Source organism: Diadema setosum, chromosome 4 (assembly GCF_964275005.1).
Source record: "Diadema setosum chromosome 4, eeDiaSeto1, whole genome shotgun sequence".
In the NCBI taxonomy this organism is placed as follows: Eukaryota; Metazoa; Echinodermata; class Echinoidea; order Diadematoida; family Diadematidae; genus Diadema; species Diadema setosum.
Window position 1 is genome coordinate 46277034 of NC_092688.1, and position 20243 is coordinate 46297276.

Consider the following 20243-nt stretch of genomic DNA (forward strand, 5'->3'; position numbering starts at 1 on the left):
CTGCCTTTTAATTACTAATATCTTTTTGAAAGCATTTGCAGTACGGTAACACAATTGTCTTTTCCAGTGTACACATAAGGTATATAGGCCTATTGTAATCTTAGTACTAGGATTGATCATTTGGATTGACTAACCTTGTAGCTTTGTGAGATTACCTTTTAGTGTTTTTTTTTTTCTCTGAAGTTGCTGTGAATATACAATCAATCTTTAGCAGTGATAAAGAAGTTAGTAATTGAAATTTTTATAACTATATCATAGAGCATATACTTTGCAGCAGCAGCAGCAGCTGCAGTAATACTAGTAGTAGAAGTAGCACATACTAGAATTTAAGACAAATAATGAATACTGGTATGTCTATCTCTTTCAGGTCAAATTCACCGAGTATGACCCTTTCTGTTAACAAATTGATGAGTAACTAGGCCTAAGCAAACCAGTACATGTTCACATGCCCCTAAATTCTACAGTGCCTGCTGATCACACTTTATGCATAGTCTTGCTTTCTGAACACTGGTCTTGTATCTAGTATTTGAACCACACTGCAATTGTGTATATCATATTGCATTTAAGAAGTGTAAACATTTACAATACTTGATTAATAGACCTCTTGATTCTAAATGTGACACAGGGCTATGAGCCCTTCCGCACACATCACGAATGAAAATTAGCTAGTTTAAACTGAGACTCGGTGTGATTACTTATTGTATTGGACAAAGACATGGGTCTGGAATCAAGAACAGCATGGTTTGTGTTATTGATAGCACCCCGCGCCTTGCTCTTTCCTCCCCCTTATTTCTTCTTCTTTCGGGCCATCAGTCGAGGTGGGATAACCAGCGGCTTAGTCATTGCGAGGAGGCGAGGGGAGAGATTCCGGCTTGTCGAGGACTCAAATCCTTCGATCAGTGTCCCAGGGTTGCAGCTAGCATGGTTGGAGAGAGAAGAGAAGGGGAGCTAATATCCTCTCGGTTTGCCGTGTTGTGATTTGTTTGGTGTGATGTGATGAACAATGATTTATTTCAACGCTGCAAACAGAACAAGACACCCATCTATAACTGTACGTTGAGCGTGTAAAGGAATAGTTCAGCTTTGGCTTACGGTATATATTTCTCGTGCAAACATATGTGGTGAGCATTATATTTCATTATATTTGTTTTTGTATGTTATGAATGCATATCATATGTGTAAATCTTTCTTCTGCAAGTGAAATGTTTGCATTGATAATTTTGGAGAAGATTTCATTGTTAACCTCAGCATTTATTGTTGCATTAAAGCATGCTGTTGCAAAGTATATTTTGTTTTGTTTTGTTTTGCAGAACATTGAAAGGTGCTGTTATAAGTGCTTAATTTTTCAAAGTGTAACACACTTTCCACACATTGCTTTAATAATGTAATCAAGGCACTGTTTCCTACAATGAGCAGGGATCTTCTTTACTCTGATATGAATGTAAAGCAAAAGTGATAAACAAAAATAAAAACCAGTAGCCCATCCGTCAAAAAAAAAAAAATTGTTCTACCACTAACTGTTAAATTGAAGAGTTGACTATAAATCAAAATGTGAAATAATGCGCTTTGCTTTATTCTTAACAACCTGAAGATGAAGAACAACAAATCCAGAATTTATAGATCCTGCTGTAATATTAAAGATCTAAGAAAAAAAAAAAGATATGATTATGGCACGTTATTATAAAGGGCAATTATAATATAATATCACTCAATATATTTATGATTATGAAGGTTTGGTGATGAGCAAATGTCATTCATGTCTTCTCATTCTAACATGTTCACTCCACATATTCCTGAACACTAGCAGACTCTCCTCCCCCCCCCAAAAAAAAAAAACCATTCTGAATATGTATCAAGTAAAGAACCTGAATTTTGACCATGCATTCCCAGCCTTTTTTTCAATAGGAGTTTCTTATTTTTCGTGATAATGTTGCTACATATGGGAGCTGCTCTTTCCTGCTTTTGGGCCAAATAATCCCTATTTTATGTTAGAAAGTTTGGGAGGTCTGTATTAGCTAGGGTTTGTTTTTACTAATGTTTGAAAGCATATATCCATGTGTATCTCTCTCTCTGTATGTTTCTCCATACTTCATGTAGCAAAACAATTCAGTGTTTTGTGTCGGTGGCATACATATATCCTACCAATAGGCAGGCAAATCAATGTCTGACATGCCTGCTATGGTCTTGATGAGTGGTAGGCGTATCATCCATTCTGAAAACACCCCCCATTAAACAGTCGTTGTTTGAAGATATCCCTCGGGCATGTAATTGCACTTTACCCCCTCATGATTTGGACTTCTATCTCAGCAGATAAGATGCTTCACATCCACCGAGTCTGTGTATATGGTGGCGAATCAGACCAAATTTCTTTAGGAATTCTTTGACGCTGCTACTGTTTACGTTTGCAATACAGCAGTTCATGTTTGGTTCCAACTTTCCACTTGTTGCACTGTTTTACCTTTTGTTACCATTCTAATGTTATTTTCCGTGTTTGTATAGATCTGGTGCATAGCAGCCTGTCATATTTGATTGCATACAAATGGAAACATGTATTTTTCTTTTGAATAAAAGAATCAAACAGTGTTTACATCTACAGCACTTTTGAAAGTACAGCTATGCAGCAATCAGAAATATTCAAAATTTGATTATTACTTGAAGATGCATATCAGTGATAATGTGCAAAGTAAATATAAAAGGGTATCTATTCATCAGTACTACTTCCACATAGTTGGCATTATTATTGCTTATAATATATATTTTTTTAAATTGTGTCTGCTTGGTTGCTTTGAATAATATACATTTAGGCAAAATTATAAAAGAAATCATTAAATGCAGGCATTAAATAAGGGATTTCATACTATTGAATGTCTTCACAGAAATCAAAAACAAAAACAAAAACCCAACAAACTATGGTGAAATACATGATGTTACACTTTGCAATATATATTCCTTGTTTGAAAGGGAGTTTGTTCTAATGGTGGTTTGTGCTAATTTTAGTCTCTTTCTCCCCGTAGATAATCAAAAATTTCTCAGTGTTCTGTTGAACAGCTTTTCTATATGGAATGTTATGCAGTATTCATTCCACACCCGCGTACAGACTATAAGAAACGCTCCTTTTCGTACATAGCATGCTCTTTATACAACAATCTACCACGTACTGTACAAACGTGTCCATCACTGTCAGCATTCAAAAGGCAGATTAGATTTATGTTTCACTAAGTTTATTTGGCTGTAGTGTATATTGTAACATGAATGAAACGCATTATTTACTATTATGGATATTTTTTCAAGACAGATGTGTCTGTGTCCGTATGCTTGTGTGTGCATCTGCGTGTCTGTGTGTGTATGATGTGCATGAGCGCATGAGTATATGCGCTTGTGTAAGGTTTTGACTATGTCTATTTCTTTAATCTTTCTTATTTTGAATTCTCATTTGTTGTATTCTACTTCATTCACTGTATAATTTTATCATAATATATGCAAAATGTATCTGTACAATTACACGGCTCTCTTGAAAAGCAGGCCTCTGGCTTGAACGAGACTTACCTCGTTTTTTTTTTTTAAAGTAAACTCGTGAATAAATGAATAAATAAGTATGCACAAGGGCAACAGGATTCAACCTTGTAAACACATCTTGTCATAAAATTGTTGAGACAAGATGAAAGAAACCTTAGTCAAGAGTCAAGAGTGTTGGCATGATGATAGAGGGTACTACTTGTGGAATTCGCATACCAGCAATATTTATATAATATTTATTGTCGGGGGTACGGCGGTCGGCGGTATCGGCGGTACTACCCTTGAAATCTATCAGCATGCAGTTCATGTGGGGATATTTTAGCTTGCCTTCAACAGGATTCAAGGATATATGTAACCTGGGTATGGCTGTAAGGTATAGGAGTGAAAGAGATATGTGCAATATCTGCAGAGGACGATATTTTCTGACATATTCCCCCAGCTAGTCAACATATACTAATCATCATTCAGAAATGGGTCGCTAGGGCAGGGGGGCTGCTATATATGTGTGTCTTGTGAGCCTTGAAAAGATGGGATAGAGTGTCTTTCAAATCCACCACCCACTTCTGTCATGCAGCAGATCGAATGCTACAGATGGATACTATGGCGAGTAAGAGTAAAAAGAAAAAAGTGCAGCTAATTGTTCAAACTACACTTTTAGGTTAACATTTGTCACAGGTATTCAATTTCTCTCAAATGCCTAATGGGCAATAAGTAACCCACCAGCAGAATATTCTGAAGACATTCGCTTTTTACTGGTCTCAGTCCAGAATATTGTATGTTTCATTTTGCATTGTGCTTTGAACCCCTGGTCATTTATGAAGATTTTGTGAAAATCCCCCATCTTGGATTTTGTAGTGACCCACCTATAGAATTATGACACAAAAGCTAATCGTTTCATGCTCTATTGAGCTAAAGTTTGCAATACTTGATTTGTGCTTGCATAACTCTATCGCATGCCAATCCACAAAGGCTCCATTTCTTCATAAAGTATATTTCACTTGACTATATACTAAGCAAAAAACAAAACAAAACAAAACAAAACAAAACATAACAAAACAAAGCCTCAAAACCAAGCAAGATACAAAATACTCTATAAAGCGGTTCATGGCTAGAAAGTGTGTCAGCATATAAAAGACAATTCTCTATAACATGTGAAATATGAAGGAACCGCAAAAGCAAAGCTAATTGTAACCGTGGATTCCAAAAAGAATACCAATGTAAATTTGTTTTGCAATGGAGATGGGACACAAAGTACTAATGATGAAACTAGAGCTAAAATAGCAAGGTACAAAGGGCAGAAGAAGTAGTCGATGACAAGTTGATCCGGACCTTATATTGAAATAGGTTTTAACATGGATGCTTATGTTTCATGTTATAGTAGTGAGGCCATGACAACCTCTTTTTTTTTTGTGCATCACAAATTATACCTTGGCTATTTGGTGGCTGACTTTGCAGTCCACGTCCTTAAAGGTCTTCACCTTCCAAGATATGTCTCACGATTTTATACTTCAGGTCAACTTAGAAATGAAACGAAAAGTTGGGCAACATTTTGATGGCTGCTTGTTTTTCATAACATGGATAGTGCACATGCGCTCCCAGAGTAGTAACGTGTGAACTATCTGCCAATTAAATGGCAGGAGAAATGCGATCAGAGAGCTAGCCATGATGTCACTCACGAGCCAGATTAGCGCTTTGCAGATCTCGTGGTGTGCATTCTGTGACGCTGATGCAACAGAAGTTGTCACAGGTAACCTAATCCTTGGCAGCTGTCGAATCCATCAGTCCACAATTGTAGAGCTCCAAGCAGTGACGCATCCAAATGGATATGGGTCGATCCTTAAGGTGTGCTGGGCATGGTTTATTGATACACATAACTGTGTAGTGGCTGCTGCCACAAAATGCAAATTTGTTTGGGAGATGGCAAGATATATATATTTTTTCAAATTTCTTATTATTCCCTCTTCCCCATCATTCAAGAGGTTTTCTTTCATCCGAAAATTCAATTTGTAAACATTTTACAGTAGTCATTAGTTGTGACATTTTCTTTCATTGTATTTGCAAAGTTTTTTGTTTAAATGTTGGAAGATAGAGCAATCTGTTTTGAGTTTTTACATAGTTTTGCTGAAAGTGTGACTAACCTCCTTTACATCGTCTTATCTGCCACGAATGTGATTTCCTCTATTGTGAGAACTGCTGTACATAAAGCTAATGTGCTGAGATATGATGACATATAAACAAGAGCATTTTTAAGTCAAAGTGCAGATGAGTTTTCAATACTATTGGCTTGAAACCAATGATGATTTCTGAATCTGTCCTCCAACCTAGGTGGCGGTGATGCAGACATGTTTGGATTCCGACGACTCAGCGACCCAACGAAGTCTTCCTCCGCCTCCGACACGCAGCGCGTGATTGTGAAGGATGACAGCAGTGACTCCGTGGTCAGCGATGGCCGCGGCGTCCAGGGCCGAGGTGAGCCACAGTCGCTGCGAGAGCGCCTCCACGACATCATGACCACGCAGGCCTTCCACATCGCCATCCTAGTCCTGGTCATTCTCGACTGCGTTCTCGTCGTCACGGAGCTGGTTCTGGACTTTCAGCTGCTGGAGGTAACTTTGCTGCAGATAGAGTTGGTGTCTTGGAATGAATGGATTTAGTCATTTCAGATTCCCCCCCCCCCCCCCCCCACTGCTGGGCAAACAAACAATTCATTTGGACCAAACTAATTCTAATTTCTTTTTCTTTCTTATGTTGAATTTCATTATTGAACTTTCAAATTCAGAGTTTTTCTGTCACACCAGTGATCTATGATGTGTATCTTTATCTTAACTCAGAGAAATGAAGGCAACGCATAAAGTTCTAATGAGAAATTACCAATATACACAACATATATGAACATCCTCAAAGTGTTATATCATGAGTCAATCATATTGGCAGCAAGTAGGTAGGTCAGTGTGAGCTGTCATGAGAAAACTTACGCTGGTAATTGTTTTATTGATAGATACTTACTTTTTTGACAAGTTTGAAATGATTTCTTACAGCTTCTGGGCCATTTCAGTGAAGAATCCCACGATGTAAGCCATGCTACTTTTTTGGCACAGTTAGAAAATCTAAACCGAATCTCTTGCGCACTTTTAATATCAGACTTTCGCTAGCCAGTTTATGGGGGCATGAGTGTAGGTCAACAAGGGTTTGCATTGTTACACCACTGAAATTCTTACAGCACGTTCCCCCTTTTTTTTTCTTTCTCAAAGCAAATTTTCAAATTTGTATTCATGGTGTTGGTCTCTTGGTGTTTACACATGAATTGTGTTGAAAAAGAGTCATATGCATGTGTGTATATGTACATATGCATGTATGTATGCATGATATATTCATACAGCCTGTTGTATATCATTGTAAGTGTTATATTTCAGTTACTCGATTGACATCGTCCAAAGTTTATTAACAATATAATATTTGAATGATACAAGTTGTAGAAGAGAGCCTGAAGATAGGAAAGTTTCCAAAGTTTCCAAAAGCAGCATGGAGTATAAAGAAAGAAAAAATAGTATCTTGTTGGATATAATGTAAGCTTCACTGCAACCAGCCGAATGATGTCCCATGGTGTATATTCTCACACATTTGTATATATGCCGCACTATGTAGAATAAGAAAGATGAGTTAGAGGTCTCAACTGTGCACACACAGGCATGCACAGATTTAAGACACACTCAGATACACACTGCACAAGTAGTTGGTGTATTCTATTAAACACATTTGAAATGAAATGTTCTGGCAACATATATTTGAACGCTTTTGTCAAAGGATGCACCTGGATCTTTTAAAAGATGTTGATATTACAGTGAAAGAAGAGGAGAGCATGAATGATGTAGTCTTGAGTTGGATTAGATTATCAGAATAGAATAGAATAGAATAGAATAGAATAGAATAGAATAGAATAGAATAGAATAGAATAGAATAGAATAGAATAGAATAGAATAGAATAGAATAGAATAGAATAGAATAGAATAGAATTGAATGTAATGATATAGAATAGGGTAGAATAGAATAGAATAGAATAGAATACAGTATATGCCAAATATTTTGTGAGGTTTTTATTTTCACGAATTTTGAGAGTCTGGTGCTATTCACAAACTCAAAAACATGCAAAAATATGAACTCCTACCCAGACATGAATGTGATGTGTGTGCATACATTTCTCTGTTAAGTTCTCTACTCCACAACCACTCGCAAAATTGTTGGGAAGTCCAGAGTCCTAAAATACATGGCGTATAAACAGTACAGTACAATGTAATGGAATAGAACAGAGTTTAGTAAAACAGAACAGAATGCAATGAAACAATAATGACAGAAAATATATGTTCATCATTACTAAACTATAATTAGAATGGAGTCATCCTTAAAACCTGGCTCATAATTCAGTTTTAACTTTAGTTTCATTGTTGCCTGTCTCCAGTTCTTCGTTCATAATAGTTTTTTTTTTTCAACAGCATAAAACAACAACAACAAACAAACACACACACACACCAAAATTCTGCAGAGCTAAGCTCTTTTTCTTGCCTGAACTTTGTTTGTCATGGTTACCACACATTACAAGTTGTACTTCCCGAGTTTGTGAATGACTCTGGATGACAGATCATGTCATCCAAACCCCATGGTTGCATCGCTCGGTGTCTTTTCCTCGGAAGGAAACAATGACAGAATGACTTGATGGTTATAAGGAAGTTTGATGATTCACTCAAAATTTCTGCTGCTGTTGTATTTAATCATCACAAGTTTGACAGTATACGCATCTGAGTAATCAGATATACTTACCAGAGGCATTTGTAGCACTGTCAGGTATATTGATGGTATGGATATGAGCATATTTGTAAATGTGATGTGCACATTATTACACTGTTGAATTATATATAAATGCTACTGTCTCTTTTATATTCCCTTTTTTGTAAAACTAAATATGTCAAACTTGTCAGGAGCATGATGAGAGTGAAACAGAATGTCATGGTGTAAGTATTGATGGAATTGTTTGAAATTATTCTATTGCTCCAGCTAACTCTGAGTGGCAGTGACCACATTTTAATCCTTAACTTCACTATATATGAGTGCACAGTGGTGGATGGTTATACTCACTATAATTAAAGTACATTTGTGAGAAATATACATGTTAAAGTCAAATATACTTTTATCATATTTTTGTACTCCTAGCAAACGGGAGACTCGCAAAGTGTGAAGTTCCTTGCGGCCTGGGTCCAGGGGCTGCTTAAGGGCCCTGGAAGCTCTAGGGTTCTAGATGCTCTCTCATGCTATCTACGGCTTATTTTTTAACATATGATGGCAACAAGTAAGAAATCATTTCAAGCAGGAGACACAGAGCCAAGGCAGGAGAAATTAAATCTCAAGTGGGAGAACGGGAGATTTTGCAAAAATGGGCTTTTGGCGGGAGATCTCCCGTCAAAAGCGGGAGAGTTGGAGTCTCTGCAGAAATGATGTTCATTATTGCGAAGGTTCGTTCACTCGTCCAAAAATGAAATGAGGTTTGTTGTTCCAAAGGTTCATTAATCTGAAATTGAAAAGAAGTTGTGTGCAACCAGACCTTCAGAAGGGTTGGCAACTTGTATTTGATGACAATACTCGGAAAAAGAAAACCAAGTGCTAACTAGATAAAATTCATGCACGTTTAGACTGTCACCGATATTATTATTGTGGCTATAGCAAGATGATTGTAAAGATTGAAATCACATATACAGTAGTGAGTGGTGGTCTTGTTTACATTTCAGCAGTGTCAACCAGGGTCTCATCTAGCACCAGTATTGCATTGTACTCTGTACTTTGTACAGTGTACTCTGCGGTTTAGGAGGGATTTGAGGTGATTAAACCTATCCACAAATATTTGTTCATCGTTGAGAGTGAAGCTCAAGCTAGTAAATACTGCAGTAAAAATAGGAAAAAGTCCACTAATATTTTTTAAAATCTACATTTCACTACTTTTTGAATGTCATTTCATTTGATGTGCAGAATGTACCCCCCTCAAGTTGCTGAAAATCAAAGGTCATGATAATTCACTGAAGGTCACAAAAGATAAAGGCATGAATATACATTTACTGGTCTACTGTTATTAAGGTTCTGCTGTCTTGAGAAAAATGAAGAAAAATTGCTTCAAAGGAAGACATGTCATTTGTCATTGAAGCTGATGTAAAGGGTAGCTCTGTCCATACTGCAAAATTGGCATATTAATATACGAATATAAACACAGATGCAACTAAACTGAAAGTATGTATGTATATCACACTAACTATACATTGTAGCTGACTATAAAAATAAGTATACATATAACCAACTTATATGCACATTTTTTTTTTTTTCTCTTTTTGGTCATCAGTTTATGTGCACTTATGATTGGCTGTGGATGGTCACATGATTTATACATGGTGATTGATGTAGTGCCTGGTGTTGTGGCCAAACTAATGTGGTGTTTTCACTCAAATACCTGGCAAACTACTGCAGTTTTGTGATTGCACTGATGGGCATAGACCATGCCATAACCGTTTTCTGTGATGATGAGCAGATAAGAGAGAGATATTGCAATGACACACATCGGTATTATGAAGACACCTGTACGGTTTGAATTCACAGATGGGAGAGTGATATTTCATGACAATTCAGACAGTACACTTTACTATCCAACCTAGCACTTTGCCAGTTATATGTGCACAGTCTTTTTCTCCAAAAGTGTCTCAAGATCTGAATTACATCTGTCTACTTTGAAAAACCTTTCCGATCAATTACAACTTCTTCCATTGCTGCACAAAGAGCTCCCTGAATTCTTCTATGTTTTTTCTCATGCCATCCTTCGTGTTACTTTTTTTGCAAGTCTCACCAAGTTTAACTGTTGATACTTCCCAAAGATGATCTTGAAAGCTGAAATAAGATCATCCTGCGGTGGTGGATCCAGGCGGGGGCGCACCTCTTTCATTTTTGTTAAAACAAAAGAAATAAAAGCGAAAAAATGGGCATACCCCCCCCTTTAATTTTGTAAAGGAACCCCCTCTTTACGGAATTCCTGGATCCGCCCCTATCCTGTAGAGCCTACAGTAATTTTATCAGCATGATGTGACATTCTGTGTACCCTCCAAGTCAGAAATATATAAAAACAGGGAAGATATCAATGAATGAGCAAAGACGACCATTGGATTTGTCTTCTAATTTCGCATGGATTTGATACAGGGTTAATGGCAATCTGTCTTCTATGAGGGGTGATTGTGTTGCAAGTATGACTCATGATAGTTCCTAAAGAGCACACTGATATCCCTCACATGGAGCATTTGAACATAAAGCGATGTCATGTTAAATATATACAAATCATGCTATATGAAGCAGTTGTCTCTGCTTATACATGTATATTACAGAAGTTATACACACAGCACATTGCTGGTATTCTACCTTATCTTACTATAGTCAATAGGTAGATTTTGGTTATGAAAGTGACTGAGCCCCCCCCCCCCCCCCACATATTGATTGTGTTTAGTCTGTAAACAATCATGTACATTGTAACACAAATTATTTGCATTTATAATGACAGTATCAAAATATGTCACAGTTTTGATGTTCCTGTGTTACAAAATGTTGGAGTATGAATATTGAATTCCAGTTGTGTTTCTGCCATCATGCACTTCAGTTTGCTAATGACATCAATGTTGAGTAAGACATTTTCCCTCCGATAATGCGCATCATTGTTTGCAAGAGTGCCACATTTTTTTTTTTTTTTTTTTTTTTTTACACACTGGTATTATACATCAGTGTGGGTGTGGATCCGGGGTGGGCGTGGTCACATGTACTAGTCTCATTTAAGACTGATGTACGTGTTTAAGTAAATGGTGGAGGAGATCTGGGACCCGTTTCATAAAACTTGTCATCAGTGACAACTGCTACATTTCTATGACAAATTTGCTCTCAGCCAATGAGATGCAAGAATTTCAGTAGCTTGTCACATCTATGACAACTTGTCACTGATGACAAGTTTTATGAAACGGGCCCCTGATAGAAACAAAAACAGCCTTGGAGATAGGCTATCTGGAGACCATGATCATGATAGTGGTTGTTTGTTTCACAAAAGCTGGGTGAATAAACCTGATTTTTTTTACTTGGTTTGTCTTCACACCACCAGTCCGAGTCAAATTGTGAGGTCAATGGTACGGCCAAACCACCGGAGAATGAAGTGTCGGCGGTGCACATCTTACACTACTTCAGTCTGACCATCCTCTCCATTTTCATGCTGGAGCTCATCGTCAAAATTCTTGTCTTCCAGATGGAGTTCTTCCGAAGCAAGCTTGAGGTAATATTTAATGTCACACAGTTGTTGGGCAGCCATCTCACTTGTGGCACACTATGTGTCGTATACAGTAGACTCCCGTTTGGCGTTATACTGAAGTCCTCGGGACAGGCAGTTTTCTTTCATTATGTCAAAATTTCATTGTAACTGAACAAATAAACAATGAAAATACATACACAGAGTGGAAAATGTTGCAACCTGAATTTTTACTTCGTTGTAACCGGAATTTTGTTATAACCATGTTCGTTATAACGGGAGTTCACTGTATTTTATAGCATACTATCAAATCAGAACGTTATTGTATGACAAATTTACAAATACTGGTAGTTTGATTACTGATCTGAAATCAATCATGTCAATTGTCACTCAATGCCAAAGTGCTGTGAGCATACGTTGAGCAAGAACAAAGTGAGAGTGAAGGGCTGCATAGTTGGGCCATATTGTACAACATATTTTTTGGAAAAAAACAAAAAGGAGAGGGAAAAATCAATCACGAGTTTATCTTCAGGATACCCGCAACATTTTGAAGGACAGATTTAATATCTTTAAACCTGGCTGTATGTGTTACTGTTTCTTTCTTTCCCATTGAATGACAAAATCCTACCCTGGTTGCTTGTATGTACGACATCCAGGTCTTTGATGGCCTGGTGATCATTGTCTCATTCGTACTCGACATCCTGTCCCTGATCTACGAGGAAGAATTTGCCGCTGCTCAGCTCATCGTCCTCCTTCGACTCTGGAGAATAGTCAGAGTCGTCAACGGTGAGTCAGATTCCAGAGCTGGCTTGTCTTTCAATACAACCCTTTATCATGTGCCAAAGACTTTTGACAGTGTGTATAAATCAACACTGGGAATTTCTGTGCCATCAGCACTCAAAGAGTTTACCCTTCCGTGCCAGAGACTTTGGACAGTGTGTACAATTCTATGGGATTTTCTGTTCCAATCGGCACTCAAAGCACACAAAGGGTTGTGGGTCTCACATCCTCCACTTCAGAATTGTCACTGACCTGGTGTACATACAAGTTGCCTGTGACAACAGCAAAGTTAAGATGGCCGCTGGAGCCTCTCTTAAAAAATGTATGTTTCCAAAAACCAGAGCCCTGTTGCATATTTCAAGTTGAGATCAAACCCCAAGTCCAAACATCAAGCATAAGTCTCTGAAAGCTCAGTTCTGATTGGCTGATACCTGACTTGTGCTTGATTGCATCTTTTCATGCGACAGGGCCCAGGTTTGCTTTTCATCATTTCAATGTTCTTTCTTGAACAATAAGCAAGCAAACTGACATAACATATGGAACAGCAGTCTCAGTATCACTTACTGAATGAAACATGATGTATATCATGCCATATGGACATACTAGAAATGTCGCTATGGCGACTGATGCCTCCGCCATAATGCATGATTCTCCCAATAGGCGTATAGTACAATGTCTTCACAACGTGTGATCCATGACAGTTTCACATAACTGGCAAAATATTGAAATGACAGGTTTGTCAGAAATGTCTTGAACTGGGTTTGCTATAATTTTCTAAGAGTGCAGGTACACATATTTGGGGAATTTTGGGAAAGTTTATGCAATGAGTAATTTTCAAGGTACGAAGAAAGAGTGTGATGATGGTACAAAAGAGATTTTTTTTTTTTTTTTGGGGGGGGCATTGAAACCTGGCCTTTGACCCTTAACCTTTGACCTTCTGGCTGGAAATTTCCCGGAGAATCTCCATTAGGTAATGCATGTATTAAGTTTTGAAACTAATAATGCAAGCATTGCATATACTAGTATATGAGGGAAATAGTAAAATTTTGAGGAGTTGACCTTGACCTTTGACCCCTGACTATTGACCCATGACCCCTAAATTCCCTAGATAATCCCTGCCAGACAGTACATGCATATGTACCAAGTTCCACGAAGATACATTGAAGCATTTGAGAGAAAAGTAATATTGCAACATTTTCACCTAACCTTTGACCTTTTGACCTTTGACCTTATGACATGAAACTCTCCCTGGAGAATCTTTACGCAGTAGTACATGTCCTCACCAAGTTTCAAGAAAATACCTTCGGGCATTGCATAGATATGGGGGAAATTGCAACATTTGTAGCATTTGACCTTGACCTTTTGACCTTTGACCTCTTGCCAATGTCACTAAAATCTACTCAACTAATTGTCCCATCATACATCATCCTTGGACCAAGTTTGGTGAAAGCTGCTTCATCCAGTTTTGAGTTATCACGTAAACAGATAAATTTTAGGATTTGACCTTGATTTTTGACCTTTGACCTCTGTCCGATTTCACTGAAAAACTAATCAAGTAATTGTCCCATCATACATCATCCTCCAACAAAGTTTGGTGAAATTTGCTCCATCCAGTCTTGTTATCGCGTAAACGGATACAATTTCATGATTTGACCTTGACCTTTGACCTTTGACCTTCAGCCGATTTCACCCAAAATCTAATCAAATAATTGCCCCATCATACTTCATACTTGGACCAAGTTTGGTAAAATTCCAGTAAATATTACTCAAGTTATCGCGTAAACGAAAGCGGACGGACGTACGTACGGACGTACGTACGTACGTACGTACGGACGTACGTACGGACGTACGGACGTACAGACGTACGGACGTACGGACGGACGGACGGACAACCCGAAAACATAATGCCTCCGGCACCACTTCGTGGCGGAGGCATAAAAACACATGTTGCATGAATCGATACCAAGATGAAATAAGAATAAACAAAAAATCTGCTCATTGAAATAACAAACAGAATCCTTTTCCTTGTTCTAATTCCATATAATACTTGCAAATAATCTCTTTCCTGCTGTCTAAATCTGCCCTTTAGGAGTTATTCTGTCGGTGGAAACGCAAGCAGAGAAGAAAATTGAGCAGCAAAAGCATTTATGTGAGGAGATTGAACACGAGCTGGAGAAATTCCGACAATACTGCACTGCTCAGGAGAAAGAGATTGAGATCTTGAGAAATACTTTAAACCAGCACGGCATTAAAATAGGTAAGACCTGATTCATCATTGCATATAGTGAAATCAGATTTACAAGAGACTTGGATTTTGCTTTTATTTACAATTGCTATCCTCAGACCAAAATATTCATGTTTCATAATCATAATTTTGTATGCATATCATAGCCAAAATCTATGCATCTCTATAATTTCTGCTCTACAAGTGATTTTGCATGTCTTTTCCCATTAGGAAGCTCTCCCTTTGCAATGGTATGTGCCATGTGTTTACCTGCAGAAAAAAAGTTGATTTCACATATCTCAACTGTAAAAGTGGATATTTTCGCGCGATTAATTTTTCGCGCTCAGCAGGGTAAGAAGAGTTTCGCGTGTTTTTAATTCCGCATAATCAAGACCTCAACTACTAGAACATATGGCAGGCAAAAATATTCGCGTGCTTTTATTTTCGCGCTAGTTTCTGGTTGCGCGAAATGCGCGAAAAATTCAACATCGCCAAAATTTCCACTTAGAATACAAAAGGAACGGAACCTGCAAAATTACCTTGTCATCAGACTCTTGCTAAAGCCAAACTTGTTACAACAAGGTTCCACTGTTGCATACATGGTAGCACGATTTTCCTATTCAATTTTAAACCAGAATGCAATTTTTGCCTGTTTTGTATTTTTAATATTTTTTATCCTTTGTATCAGTAGGGCCTATGTTGCTTACTCAGCAGCAGTTGCCAACCTTGTTTTTCTGTTCATATTTTAATGTTTTTTCCCCAGAGGATGATTATGTAGCTGAGAAGCCCAAGATTAGTCTGAACCAAGTCAATGTGGTGGTGGAAGTGAATGCATCTGAGAAGCTGCAACTTGGTGTGGAGGCTGACGAGGACAAACCACCGGGGGAGAGGGATGGGGTAGGGGAGAGGAAGGGGGAGATGGACCAGGGAAAACCACCAAGAGAAGGGGTGCAGCCGGAGCCAGCCCCACGAGAATCCGTCACCCTTGGCGACGAGATGACGCAAGGTGGTACCGTCCAAGCAGAATTCCATAGCAACACATCTTCCCAGGCCTAGCCCCCGCGAGGGATGGAGTGGCCTTCTCAGCAGCCTGTCTGCATCTTCCTGCCTTGAAAGTGGACCATGTGAACAGAATATTTTGATGAGTGACTGCGGTTTGTTAATTCCACCATATCTTCCCCTGTGGGCAAAAAAGATATATAATATGCGAATATATACTCTGCCACATTGATGATTTGGATATATGTCATCTATGTTACCCTCATGACTTATGTGTCTGACCCGAGTTGACAAAATAGTCTCTTTGGGCAAGATATGTGATGTTTTGAATGTGTGGTTGTATTGTTATACATTGTTTTCTGTATGGCAGACGACGGGTCACAGTATCATTTCAGTCCTCTCTTACTCTCACTGTATAAGTCATACAAAGTATTAAAGAGAAAAAGTGCTGGTATATAGGGATGTGGTCGATCATTGTACAAAGACAAGTACAATGTATAGAGAGGGTTAAAAGCAGACATAAACCTGTCAAAGACACACAGATATAAGATTAAAAAAAATCTGCATCTGCACAAGAGAAAAATTCACATAGCCCCTTCATCCAGTGCTCCTAATCACGTCCCCCTGGTCAGTTAGAATGACTCTAGAAGGTAGATTGCATCTCACTGGTCAGTCAGAATGACTCTAGGTAGATTGCATCGTACTTGTCCATCAGAATGACTCTAGATGTAGATCACATCTCACTGGTCAGAATGACTCTAGTAGATCATATCCCACTGATCAGTCAGAATGACTCTTCTATGTAGATTGCATCATACTTGTTGATCAGAATGACTGAAGGTAAATTGCATTCCACTGGTTATAGTCAGAATGACACTTGGAGGTAGATAACATACCAATGGTCAGTCAGAATGACCCACAGTGTAGATTGTATCCCGCTGGTAAGGCAGAGTAACCCTATGCAGGTCACATCACTTTAGTCAGTCAAAATAACCGTAGATTGCAAACCATTTTTCTTTGGTATTCAGATCTTTTCAAACATTTCCTTGATCTATCATTTTGCCATGCATACAGCCCTAAGAAGGTGTAGTAGAATAATGGTGAATTTTGTCGTGGAATTTATGTGGAATATTACCCTATATGGGACCAACCATAATGATAATGCATATCCTCCTAATAACAAATTTACGCAAATAATGCAGTGAATTTGAAAGTAATTGCAAGGGTGTCTGAAATGTAATGGCATAGCTAATGTCATCCCACATGAATTAAGAAAAAACCCCACCAAGATTTGTTTACCTTGTTAATGTTCCCAAAGGATGCAAACTAAACACTCATCACAATCTATTTTATACACACTCGTGCAGTTTTGACTATATACCATTCATTTTGTACTGTTTCATCACTTTCTTGGGAAGCAAAGGTTCTCAAGAAATCAGTATTTGTTATATCAGTATGCCAGTAACCAGCAAGTAGTGTAGATATTGCAATTTGAGATGTTTTATTTTGGTAACTAAGGTTTTTATGACAAAGCATTTTTCTCTCTTTTCCTATGACAAGGTGTATTCTGCAATGAAGTGCAAATGGAACCTGTCCTCCGTGATCTTATTCTCATTCTCATTTTACTCACTACGAATGTGTTTGTTATTATTATTATTGTTATTACTATCATTATAATTACAATGAGTATAACTATTACTATTACTTGCATAGAGAAGTGAATTTGATACTCGTGAATTTTGAGCATTTTTGATGGCAATGCAATGTTTAACGTAATACTGTTTTACATTTCACACATGTAATGGAATGAAACAAAAGTATGGATTTCTTGTAGATTTTGTACAGAGCGCTGCCATTAGAGTTTGTAAATCCACGCCATGAAATTAAGTGTTGCCAGGGCCTCGTCTGTATGTGCAATAAACTGATTATGAATGCAAAATGTCTTTAATGAATATTCACAAATAAGTTTGTAAAAAAGAAGAAAATAATACATTTGTAGAGATTATAGTAATAACACTATAAAATGCCAAGGCACACATTTTTAATTGTCATAATTGTGTACAAACATGACCAATACTGTATTAAAGCACGACATCGCTTCACTTTTTCCTTTCTTTCTCCTCCTCATTCTCTACTTTACTATTCTTTGAAAACTTTCAAAGAAATGTGCATACACTGTATCAGCAGAATCGTCACAAATCAGAATTATCATGATGTAAATTAATTGTATAGAAATCCAACTTAATGCTGCACTAATCTACCAATTAAATGCGAATTAGAATCACCATGACAACTTGATCTTCCAAATGTTTGGGAGCATGAGCAATTATACTGGGGATTGTATATGGCAATAATTTGTGTAATCTTTCATATGTTTTATGAAAAGAGCATACTGTATACCTTAGCAGATGCTCCACTTGATATTGATGAAATTGTATTTCTGATTATTTATAGAGGCCTGTGTGCAAAAATATGTAATGTATATGTGATATATTTCCCTGTGTTTCATTTCCCCGAATGCCACAAGTTGACACATACGCAAAGTTGACAACTTGCATATATATTTCCTCCTGTAACACAAGTGCATTGTATATTTCATCTGATGTAGGTTTTTTTTTTCCCCTCTCTCTCTTGGAAAGTGATAATACTTCCTTCTTATTCTGTTAATCTCTTTGTAGATTATAAACTCAACTCCTCATGAAATGTTTATAATCCATTTCAAAGTTCAAGCTCGCAAAATATATGGCATATACTGTATGTTTTGTGTGATAGGGGCCCAAAACTTCTACCACTGACATTTATAAATTACGTTACAATTTGATGACATATAAATCACAGCATCAATGCTAATCACCAACCTTGTAATTGAAAAAGAAGAATGGTTTGTTTTGTTTAGTTTTAGTCATTGCAGTTTGTCTGTTCACATGAACATGTGGATCTTGCAGAGTTCTTTTATGTTTAAAAATGCTGTTGGCAGTGTTGGTAGTGTGGCAGAAAGAGAAACAAAACATGTACCATTTCATACAGTTGTAGATGTGATGTACAACTTTACTTGACTTACACAACCACAAATTGCAATATTCCATTTTTGTTTTTTAGAGGAAAATGTGAGAATAGAGGATTGATTGTTAATATTCTTGGTATTAAATCGTTGACTCACATACATGTGGTGCTACAGGTATATATTTTCTCACATATCATGAGGTGTATAAATGTTGTTTTCCCCAAAGAACAGAAGATATTGAATAAAGATCTATTTGAGTAGTGTTGGGTCTGTTGAAACTTGAATATTTCATGTGTTGTCAAAAGCGAATGGCATGATTGGACTAAGTGTGTCTTATAGCCTGTGTGATGTGCTACATTATTATCTTGCTTGATTTTTCTTAAATGAATTAGCCTATCACAACATAACAGCAAAGCAAACGATAAGTTTTGGACAAATTGCAAAGGAAAGTATCAAAATCGATTTCAGGCCTTACTAAATGGCCCCCCCCAAAAAAAAAAACAAAAAAACAAAACAAAACCAAACAAAACCAAACAAAACAAAACAACAACAACAACAAAAAAAAAAAAAAAAAAAACAACTATAAATGTCGCTATGGCGACTGATGCCTCCGCCATAATGCATGATTCTCCCAATAGGTGTATGGTACAATGTCTTCACAATGTGTTATGACAGTTTCACAAAACTGACAAAATATTGAAATGACAGGTTTGTCAGAAATATCTTGAATGTTCACTTTCCTTGAACTAGGTTTGCTATAATTGTCTAAGAGTGCAGGTACCTGTATTTGGGGAATTGAGAACTTTTACTTGACTTCTGACCTACCCTTTTATAAGTTTATGCATTGAGTAATTTTCAAGGTATGAAGAAAGAGTGTAATTACAGTATAAAATATATATATATTTGCATTTAAATCTGACCTTTGACCCTTAACCTTTGACCTTCTGGCTGGAAATTTCTCAGAGAATCTCCATTAGGGAATACATGTATATATCAAGTTTTAGTTTTAAAAATAATAATGTAAGCATTGCATATACTAGTATATGAGGGAAATAGTAAAATTTTGAGGAGTTGACCTTGACCTTTGACCCCCTGACTAGTGACCCATGACCCCTACATTCCCAAGAAAATCCCTGCCAGTCAGTACATGTGTATGTACCAAGTTCCATGAAGATACATTGAACCATTTGCAAGAAAAGTAAAATTGTAACATATTCACCTAACCTTTGACCTTTGACCTTATGACATGAAACTCTCTCTGGAGAATCTTTATGCAGTAGTACATGTCTACAATAAGTTTCAAGATAATACCTTCGGGCATTGCATGGATATGGGGGAAATAGCAGCGTTTTTAGCATTTGACCTTGACCTTATGACCTTTGATCTCTTGCCAATGTCACTAAAATCTACTCAAC

General features: G+C 37.3%; 1 protein-coding gene across 1 annotated transcript; it reads left to right on the forward strand.

Moving 5' to 3' along the window:
• Positions 1–1001: 1001 nt before the first annotated feature.
• Positions 1002–15881, forward strand: LOC140227938 (voltage-gated hydrogen channel 1-like). The gene is made up of 6 exons (XM_072308322.1): positions 1002–1121; positions 5842–6122; positions 11681–11848; positions 12478–12607; positions 14691–14858; positions 15589–15881. The coding sequence occupies exons 2-6, from the start codon at positions 5859–5861 to the stop codon at positions 15879–15881; spliced, it is 1023 nt and encodes a 340-aa protein (XP_072164423.1). The 5' UTR covers positions 1002–1121; positions 5842–5858.
• Positions 15882–20243: the final 4362 nt, after the last annotated feature.